A 10981-nucleotide genomic window follows, 5' to 3' on the forward strand; every position below is an offset into this window, starting at 1 on the left:
AATTGTGCCCCATTATTTTGTAGGAGCAACTGTCTCTCTGTAGTCAATGCCTTCCTTTTGAGCGTAGCATTTTGCTACAAGTTTTGCCTTGTATTTATCAAGCAAACCATCTACTTTGTATTTGATCTTATACACCCATTTGCAATGAATGTCTTTGACACCTGTAGGAGGATCCACTAACCTCAGAGTGCCATTCTTAATAAGTGCATCATATTCTTGTTGCATTGCATCCTTCCATTCATCACAATTAGTAGTTTTTTCAAAAAAATTAAGTTCACTAATTGTATAATGATTGAATTCGCAGTCATGAGAAACATTACCTGAATCACCTTTAGAAGACATTCCTATTTCAAAATCATCATACTTGCTTGGAACTTTTCTAGGATGTGTAGATCTTCGTAAAGGTTGATGAAGTGGTTGTCTTAGTTGCTCATCTTGAAAAAGAAGCTCTTTAAGAGCAATTTCTAGCCCTACAGAAACATTACTGTTATCCAAATTTTCTTCAGCAATAACATTCTGATGAGTCAAAGATGGAAGAACCAAAGACTGATCGTGAATGGGAACCCCCCTTCATTGTGTGGAACAAAATTATCAGATTCAATATAGAACTTTTTAGACAAAAATTTCTCCAAATGAGACAGTTGCTTATTAACAATGGAATTACTTTTATCTGATTCAAGGAAAGTAACATCTCTAGAAGGAATGAACTTCTTATTCTCCTCATCATACAATTTATAAGCTTTGGAAGTAACAAAATATCCCAAAAATATACATTTGTGACTCTTAACACCCAACTTGTTATGCTAATCTTTAGGAATTAATGCATAGCATAGAGAACGAAAGACTCTAAAATGTTGAACAACAGGAAAATGATTCTACCACATTTCATAAGGAGATTTATTATTGATGGGAAAAGGAGGGAAACGATTGCAAATATAAGTTGCACAAAGCACTTCTTCCCCCAAAACATCAACTTAACATTCTTAAAAAACATCATATATCTAACAATATTAAGCAAATTTCTATTCATACTATCCTTAAAAAATGTTACTGTGATTAAACTCTTGTTTACTCCCGTAAATGCAAACAATATCTTTCAGAAATTTCAGTGTAAGTAAACTCCCTTTTGATGCAGTAAAAGAAAATAAGGCCTCCCTTTTGACTCAGTATTGGAAATTTGTATTCTAAATTCTAAGGATATGTAAAAATAAATAAAATTATGCCACTCAATTTCTCCAATCGTCTTTCATTATGACTAAAATATATGAAACTGAGAGAGAGTCAATAGTTTGGGCATCCCACTGCATTGTTCCATTGGATTAATCTTCTATTGCACTCTAGCTTCAAAGTCTTCACACTCCGCATCTCCTTTACCTTCAAAGTCTTCACGCTCCCCATATCCTATACAACATAGACTTAAAATACATGGAGTTTATGAGTAATTCAACCAGGCTCTAATACCAGTGTAGAAGCCCAAATAAACTGCACAATAAAAGAACACAATGAAAAACCTCATATTAATGATAAAATTACTTATTTATACGTGTGTAATTTAGCTATGAGACAATTATGTCTCGGTAACTTATTAACAGTAAAAACACAATATAAAATTAATTACATATCATACAATACAATTCCCAAAGGTTAGTTAACAGTACAATATTAAAATTTAAACTATATATGTTTGTTTGTTTGTTTGTTTATTTATTTATTTATTCTCTTTCAAAATGTTAAGTAAACCTCATATCAAATTTAAAAACCATAAGTATGTGTTGAGTATATCAAAATGTTTGAAAAGTTACCAAACCTCATACCAAATTTAAAAACCATAAGTATGTATTAACTATAACACTGATGTTATGCATCACAACAACATTTAGCCTCATGAAACATTTGTAAAACATAAAATATAACAGTTTAAAAACCATTCTTTGTTCACTCAACTCTATCCGCTTTCACAAATATCGTATACAATGACCTACTGCAAGTTCGCTTTTAATATGACTCCCATAACCGAGACATTCCAATCTCTTCCTACTACAAGTTCATTTTAAAAATGATTCAACTAACTGAAATAATCATATAAATATATGGAATGTGAAGATAAATAAACTACCTGTAATCTAAAATGGGCTGCATATAATAATATTAAATCCTTTTTATAGAAATGGGTTTTACTATGTTATTTGCATGGAATTCAGATTGCCAACAACCAGCTAACTGGTGTTTAAATCACAGCCAAAATCAACATTGCCAAAACTCCATACGGGCTGTTCCAACCCACGGTAATTTCATATCTGACTGCCAGGGTACATTCCATTTATGGAAGGGCTCCGGTTAAAATGGAAACAAAATGTAAGAGAATGAAAATAGCGATTAATTCCATATTTAGTAAATTCCATATTTAGTAAAATTGTTTTATTGCCTTAGGATACCTTCCCTATTCCTTTTCCATAATTTTCGGAATTAATTCATTTTCTTTCTTTATCGCTTTGTTTCCCTTTGAACGTAAATCGTTGCCAGATCCAACAGATCCCATTCGAAGAACACCTGAACAACTAGTGGTAGTTTCCGTGTTTCGTCTGTCAATAGAATTTGGAGCCCGAGATGATCCGAGCCCTGGGTTTCGACCTTCATTAGATATGGTGGTTACCTGTGCAACTGGAATCAAACAGAGCCCTTTACTTTGCAAGTACTCCGTAGCCCCATTCATATCCCTCTCCATGAACTTCAGAATACTGTTCTCAAACTCTCGGCCTTCCTTAAATAGCGAGCCACCAGGTTGAAGCAGACCCGCTGATGCCTTGCAAACCGAAAAAAGATAGCATCAGCCGACAAAGTAAAACGCACGGGGCCGTTTTAGTAATTTATATTACTAGTACCAGTAAAAATCAACAATGAGGCATGTACCTCAGCTGCAACATTCGGGGTTAGAGGCCAAACTGAGCCAACACTGCAGAACAGCTGAGCTTAGAGAACAAGCACTGAGCTTATAATAGGCTGCAGAAATTCAATCTTGCAAGAGATTGGGGAACAACCTTTATTTGCATCTGCCAAAGTTTGACATACTCAATTATTTCATCCAGCATCGATGCTCTGTCCGTATGCATATATAACAGCAAATTTAGCAATCGTTAGCAAATTTAGCAATCGATATGTACCTTGGATTCATATCGATCAACAACATTCCACATATGGATTGAAATATAAAATGCATTTCACACATTACATGAGTACACAACGGACAAATACTAACAAACCTAGATAGGTTAAAGGACTGTTTGTTAAGCTCCATTGATTTACACAAAAGCTATCTTGATTTATGGAATTACAGCTTTTCTTAACTTATGGAAACCAACTGCAGTAGTTTCCTTAAGTTAAGAAAATCAACTGCAATTACTAATTTTATAATTGGGAGCTACTAAAGTGGTCCATCACTTTGATTTGATCTCTACCTTGATTTGTGGTTTTTCTAACACATAGCTTTTAGAAGCTTGATGGAAGCTTAGCTATATGTTCATCTGTTGGTCCCCAAGCTCATATCTCAACCCCCTTCAGTTCTACACCATCTAGCTGAGATAGCAGAGCTCGGAAGTGCCTTCAGAATTCTTGTGTTCTTTTTCTTTTGCTTGGATTGAAGCTGAAGTGCTGAAGACGTAGCAGGCAAGTGGACTGTGGCCTTCATTAAACATCACCAATGGCTGGAGGTAACTCATATCCCTGGGCATTGAGTTTCAGTGATTCTTTTCAGTTCTTTCCGCATGCAGAATCGCTGTTTAAGTTTATTAGTTTTCTAACAGTTGGTATCAGAGCACTTTTACCTCTGCCTTGCTGTGTGTTGGCCAAGAAAACGTCTGAGCGCTTGTTACTGTTGTAGCTTTTGTATACCATATCGAACAAAGCACAAATAAATAAATTAGTCATTTGTTGTACCGTTATTGTTTTGCAATTTGGGTTTGCCGTGGATTTTAATGATTGCAGAAACGTTTGAAATGCCAATTCGGGCATTAAGTTAAGTCTTAGAATTCAACCCGGGCCCTGTAATTTAATTAACATTTTCAATTCAGTAAACCCTCGCCAGAATGGAAAATTGTAAAGGAAAAGCTTTCCAAATCTGAAACTATTCCGAAAGATCACAAAGCTGAATTTTTTTTTGGTCGTTTAAAGACAAGTATAGATATCCTCAGTAAGAAAGAGAGACCGTGCTTTTTTTTTTTGGCTTGGGGGCATTTCCCAAAGGTAGAAGGTTCGGCGTTTGTTCATTATTGGACATTTGGATATATGTCCGGGAGATGACATGGTTGGAAGCTTTTGATGTCTTGTCAGAACTTGCGAGCCGAAATCTCATGCATCTCACAGGCTATGGCGAAGGATATTAAACTTGTTTTCATCTGCATCCTTTAATCATTGCTTCCACGGCTTTATTTGTTTCTCAAATTAAACTCCTATGCTTGTGGCATAGTTAGAGCACGCACTTTGCGGAAAAATTCATTTTTATTACCAGGTGTTAAAAATTCATAAAAGAAAGAGATTTAAGATACGAGTTTATTTACGTGATTTGTTAAAGATTTAGAAACCAGAAGGATAACATAAATTGATAGGCTCCTATCAAACTAGAGATCAAGAGAACCCTATGAGTTCACCATCATTTGGTTAGTTCACTGTTATTTCATCAGTTAATGTGTCAAGATTTGGATGTGGATGAATGCGGCCATTGATTATGACTGCGCTTCTGAGCTTTCTTTTTTCTCAGCATGATAAACATGTTATTATGTTTGTCAAAATGCCTCTCGTGAATTACATGATAAACATGTTATTTTGTTTGTAAAGTTTGCCTACCGTATCCCAAACTTTACCATATGTTATGTCCACGTGAATGAGGGGATTAATATATATTATGGTTTTGGTTATAACAATATTCCTTTTCATATAATCATACCATTACCTTGCCACGTATTTGTGATACGTTGGTTTTTGTTTTATATGGTATTTACATAACCATTTCATGACCTCCATTTTCAGTAACAGGATACCCGGATTCTACCGAACTAAAGCTTGTTTTCTTTATCGAGAAAATTAAAGAGCGATTGCCATCGCGGTTTTTATTTTTTATTTTTCCCCTTTTATTTTTGGAAGTCTCGCACTCAATTGCGAGTATGCAGATATGAAATTATGCAGGTATGCATGGTTTGCCTATTGTTATATGAATTCAAGGGCTAATTGTTTACAACGGCATTTTAGATTTTTGAATAGGCACAGTTGTTTACGGAAGCCAGACATTCAAGATTCCACTCCAGTTAACTTGTAACTGCTTTGTTTTCTGAATTACTTATGATCAGGGCGAAGTTGTTGGGTTTGCCTAAAGAAATTGCCTATGATGGAAAAATAAGAGGGGTGTTAATTGCTCAGATCTCATTCCTCAGGGTGTTAGTGATATCTCAGGCTGAGCTACCGTTTTGACTTCCTCCTGGAAGAGAATAATATTGAATAAAATAAGGAGCATTCAGGTAGCAACTATTAGAGGCACACTAGTGACAACGACGTTTACTTTAGTTACCCTTGTCGATTTGTCAAGATTATATGGGTTAATCGCCTTCCTGAACTATGTAAAGGTAAGATCCTGAAATCTCTTGCGTGAGCAGGGTTCAATTAGGTGATTTGCCTTGGCCCTTGACATGGCAAGGGATAACATTACCTTCTGGAAAAAGTAATAGTGGCTCTGGCACGAATTTACCTGAGTGATTCTTGTGCCTTGTACTGGGTGCCTATCTTCGGCTACTTTCTCATCTGCTCTGGATTTTGTCGTAAATACACCTAGTGGTATTTACAGAATGCTGTTGTTATGTTGCCTATAAAATTTATACAAATGACTATAAAATTTAAGAGTTCAATGGATCTATATTAATGTCCATATTCCCTGAGACAGAATACTGTTGTAATGGCACCTAGTGTTTGCAAACAATAAATCAATACCGTAACTTTGAAAGGAATTATAGTGATTGGTTGTTTTTCAATTGGTTGGCATATCCAATATTGGAACTCAGATATGCAACGCTGTTATTTATTTCCAATACTCCCATGAATGGATTTTGGGTCATGTCTATGACAATGCAGTGCTCATTTGTTTTACTTGTTGTAGACTGCAGGTTCCTTTTGATAGACAGAAGGCCATAATGTATATATAAAATAAAATTTCAAATTTGCAGTTTTGTTTGCAAATTGTTTAGAGCCCATTTTGTAATTAATTTAAGAATTAGTCTTAAATAAATTATGGGACAGTTAGACTAAGGAATGTAAATTTGATTTTGCTGGAAAAATATTACAGTTATATGGAGTTTATTAAAATGTCATCTTGACTTACTCCTTTCAGTAAACATTATTTTTCTCTCTGGTTAAGTTTTGTTTATGCAACAAAATAATGTCTAGTGATCCATATGATTTTAATTAATTAGAGAATAGCCACAACATCTTTAATTAAATAAAATTATATATTGATTGGCAAGATCACATAAAGATTATTTAGACATTAAATTGTAATTAATTACACTGAATATAATAAATTTTATCCCATAGGAATTTTTATTATATTTATGTGATTAATTAGGATAAAATTTCATAACTTACCCACAGGAGTTGTGAATTAATAAGTTTTATCATAAAGTTTTATTGAATCTGTTTGAATTGAAAATTTAGCCCACAGGCAATTTTCATGTCATTTGATTCAATTCTTTTAGCATGTTTTACATTGGTAAAAAATGAAAGTTCATAAAGTTTTATTCAATCTGCTTGAATTGAAAATTTAGCCCACACGCAATTTTCATGTCATTTGATTCAATTCTTTTTAGCATGTTTTACATTGGTAAAACATGAAAGTTCATAAAAGTTTTATTGAATCTGCTTGAATTGAAAATTTAGCCCACAGGCAATTTTCATGTCATTTGATTCAATTCTTTTTAGCATGTTTTACATTGGTAAAACATGAAAGTTCATAAAGATTTATTGAATCTGTTTGAATTGAAAATTTAGCCCACAGGCAATTTTCATGTCATTTGATTCAATTCTTTTTAGCATGTTTTACATTGGTAAAACATGAAAGTTTATTAAGCCTCAACATAAGCATGTGATTCTTTATTTTGATGCAGTAGTACAACCTGCAAATTTCTCTGAAATTCGTTCTGACATTCCCGAACTTGAGGAAGTAATCTCGTTTGTTTGTTGTGAATCTGATATGGTTAATGTTAATATTAACACATGGTGGATTGATTCTGGATCAACAATTCACATTTCGAATTCCTTGCAAAGGTTTGCAAAACCAAAGGAAGCCAGTGGGAAGTGAGCAAAGCATCTTATCAGGAAACAAGATGGGCTCGCATGTGGAAGCTATAGGAACATGTTATTTAACTTTAAGTAGTGGTTTTGTTTTGGAGTTAGAAAAGACCTGTTATGTTCCAAGTTTTTCTAGAAACTTGATCTCAGTTTCAAGGCTTGTACCTTTTGGATATTCCTTAAAATTTTCAGAAAAAATCTTTCAGTCTATTCTATAAATCTGATTATGTAGGGAATGGTATTTTGTCTAATGGTCTTTACTGCAAAACAATGTCACATATGATTCAATGCATGTTCACACTGGCACTAAAAGATGATGATTAATAACACTTCTTCATTAATGATTAATAACACTTCTTCATTAATGATTGATAACACTTCTTCATGAATAACACATCTTCATTGATTCCCCTCTAGTCATGGTGAGCAATTGGTTTGCAAGCTCAAGAAGTCATTGTATGGTTTAAAACAAGCATCCTCCCAATGGTATTTGAAATTCCATAATGTAATTTCTTCTTTTGGTTTTGTAGGAAACATTATGGATCAATGTATATACCTGAAGGTTAGTGGGAGTAAAATTTGTTTTCTTGTTTTACATATGGATGACCTTTTTGCTAGCAACCAATGATAAGGGCTTGCTACATGAGGTGAGACAATTCCTCTCTAAAATTTTTGATATGAAGGATATAGGTGAAGCATCTTATGTCATTGGCATTAAGATCCATAGAGACAGATTTCAAGGCATCTTGGGTCTGTCCCAGGAAACCTATATTAATAAAATTTTAGAGAGATTTCAGATGAAGGATTGTTCACCAAGTGTAGCTCCCATTGTGAAGGGTGATAGGTTCAATTTGAACCAATGCCCGAAGAACGACTTAGAAAGGGAAAAAATGAAGAACATTCCATATGCTTCTGCTGTTGGAAGCCTAATGTAGGAATGTTGGGACGATGTCAGAGTGATCCAGGTTTAGACCACTGGAGAGCTGCAAAGAAAGTAATGAGGTACCTTCAAGGGACCAAAGACTACATGCTTATGTATATCCCGTTTGAGGCTGCTTTACATGGTGTATGGCTTAAGAATTTCATTTCTGGGCTTAGAATTATGGATTCTATCTCTAAGCCATTGAGAATATATTGTGATAATTCAGCTGCTCGTTTTATGGCTAAAAAAAAAAAAAAAAGTGGGAGTCGAAATAAACACATCGACATTAAGTTTTTAGCTATAAGGGAACGTGTTAAAGAAAATAAAGTGGTCACTGAGCACGTCAGCACTGAGTTAATGATCAATGATCCTTTGACTAAGGGCATGCCACCGTTTAAATTCAAGGATCATGTATTGAATATGGGACTTGGTTCCATTATGCAGTTTTTTCGTTGTATGGACAATGTTAATGAAATTCTTAATTATTGTGATGTTTTTTCTCATATTTATGTGCACCTTAAGTTGATTTGAGAAAATTCATTTAAGAAGGACCAAGAATAAACATAGGGTTTATTCATTAAGATATTATTGCCACATAAATTATAATAAGAATAGATGCATAGTAATACATGGAAGATAATACTCGTCATAAGAGGACTTATCGCCATGATTCATGTATCTATTACTTAATAAAGGTTGTCAATGGTTTTTGAGACATTAAGTTTGGAAGTATGGACCAAGTGGGAGAATGTTAAGCTCCATTGATTTACACAAAAGCTATCTTGATTTATGGAATTGCAGCTTTTCTTAACTTATGGAAACCAACTGCAGTAGTTTCCTTAAGTTAAGAAAATCAATTGCAATTACTAAATTTATAATTGGGAGCTACTAAAGTGGTCCATCACTTTGATTTGATCTCTACCTTGATTTGTGGTTTTTCTAACACATAGCTTTTAGAAGCTTGATGGAAGCTTAGCTATATGTTCATCTGTTGGTCCCCAAGCTCATATCTCAACCCCCTTCAGTTCTACACCATCTAGCTGAGATAGCAGAGCTCGGAAGTGCCTTCAGAATTCTTGTGTTCTTTTTCTTTTGCTTGGATTGAAGCTGAAGTGCTGAAGACGTAGCATGCAAGTGGACTGTGGCCTTCATCAAACATCACCAATGGCTGGAGGTAACTCATATCCCTGGGAATTGAGTTTCAGTGATTCTTTTCAGTTCTTTCCGCATGCAGAATCGTTGTTTAAGTTTATTAGTTTTCTAACACTGTCTTCATCTCTGGGCATGAGTGGGTTGCCATTTGATCCACAGGACTATGTGATCCCATAGGATTATGGCGAATAATTACCTCCTTCAATTTATATATATCATTTTCTTTGAAGTGTCATGAACTTTCTTTCTTTATCTCTTTTCAATTTATATATATATTATTTTCGTTATTAATATATATATATATATATATATATATATATATATATTTTATTTTCTTTCTTTCTTTAGTTCTGAAAACATGAGCCTAATAGTAGAAGCCACATTGTTCATTTAGAAATAAGGTAGGAATTACATTAAGAATTAACAACTATCAAGGTATGTCTTAGCATCACCGATTTGCTATTCTATTACTTGAAAAGTCAATCACTAAATTAATACCTCATTTAGGAATGCCTCTTTTACTGTACCTTATTAGCATTTGGAACAAGCTCATGCAAAGCTTTCAAATTTTGTGCAATTCTCTCTCCGTTGCTGCCAGATAATTAAAAAAAAATAAGTCAAAACCGTCTCGAGACTAAAAGATTTGAAACAGAGGAGGAGTTTCAGACTACTTTTCTCACCCGTTCAGCTACACTGTGAGGATCCGTAGCTTGACCTCGACCAGCCATTACACGGATCCTTAGAGCACCATTCAAAGCTTCTCCACCAGTTGACCCGTCAACATCACCCATGTCTTGCAAATGATTTCCGATATGCTGTACTTTCCAGCGATAGACATGCAGAGCTTCTGTATCAGAAGCTACCCGAGAGACTTACAGAGCTTGCAGACCTTCTGTATCAGAAGCTACCCGAGAGACTTACAGAGCTTTTGTATCAGAAGCTACCGGAGAGAGTTCTCTTCTTACGGAGCTTGTGTATTATAAGCTACCCAAGAGACTTCTCTTCCTACAGAGCTTCTGTATTACAAGCTACCGAAGACAGTTCTCTTCTTACAGAGCTTCTGTATCGAAAGCTACCCAAGAGAGTTCTCTTATTACGGAGCTTCTGTACCACAAGCTACCCAAGACCTCTTCTTGTAGCACTGTAACAAAGCCTCAAATTCAAATGAAGGAAAATGTTTGTTAGGAAAGTCAATCTGTTTTGCGGTAGAATCCTTGTTTTTGTTGAGAATATTTAACTAATTAATGCAAATAGTAAACGCAAAAGTAGGTTTTGAGGCGAAACAATTCGTCTATTTTAAATAAGAGTGGGCCTAATGGTTAAGAGCATGTGTTTCCTCTTAAGAGGTCACAGGTTCAAAACCAGAGGGGGGTAGAGTATGTATGCCTTCGTAGACTTAGCAGTCAAATCGCTGCGCGGAGGTGGGTCCCTTGTCCCACAAACAAAGGGGTCTCATACACCAATTTGGTGTCTGGCTTGGCTGTGACCTTAAAATGGATATTATTATTATTATTATTTAAATTAAAATTAAAATAATTTTTATTCTTATCCATACAAAATAAGGATTGACCCTGTCAACCA

The 10981-nt window shown here is 34.7% G+C and overlaps 1 protein-coding gene across 1 annotated transcript; it reads right to left on the reverse strand.

The window, feature by feature from the left end:
* Positions 1-2440: 2440 nt before the first annotated feature.
* On the reverse strand, positions 2441-10191 carry LOC149179373 (transcription factor LRL2-like). Its single transcript, XM_089422442.1, has 3 exons — positions 10081-10191; positions 2911-2964; positions 2441-2803 (listed from the first exon to the last, which is right to left on the reverse strand). Exons 1-3 carry the CDS (start codon positions 10189-10191, stop codon positions 2441-2443), a joined length of 528 nt encoding a protein of 175 aa, XP_089278568.1.
* Positions 10192-10981: the final 790 nt, after the last annotated feature.

This window comes from Pinus tabuliformis, chromosome 4_1, assembly GCF_031772625.1.
Source record: "Pinus tabuliformis cultivar Carrire ecotype Pingquan chromosome 4_1, CPIR1, whole genome shotgun sequence".
Lineage (NCBI taxonomy): Eukaryota > Viridiplantae > Streptophyta > Pinopsida > Pinales > Pinaceae > Pinus > Pinus tabuliformis.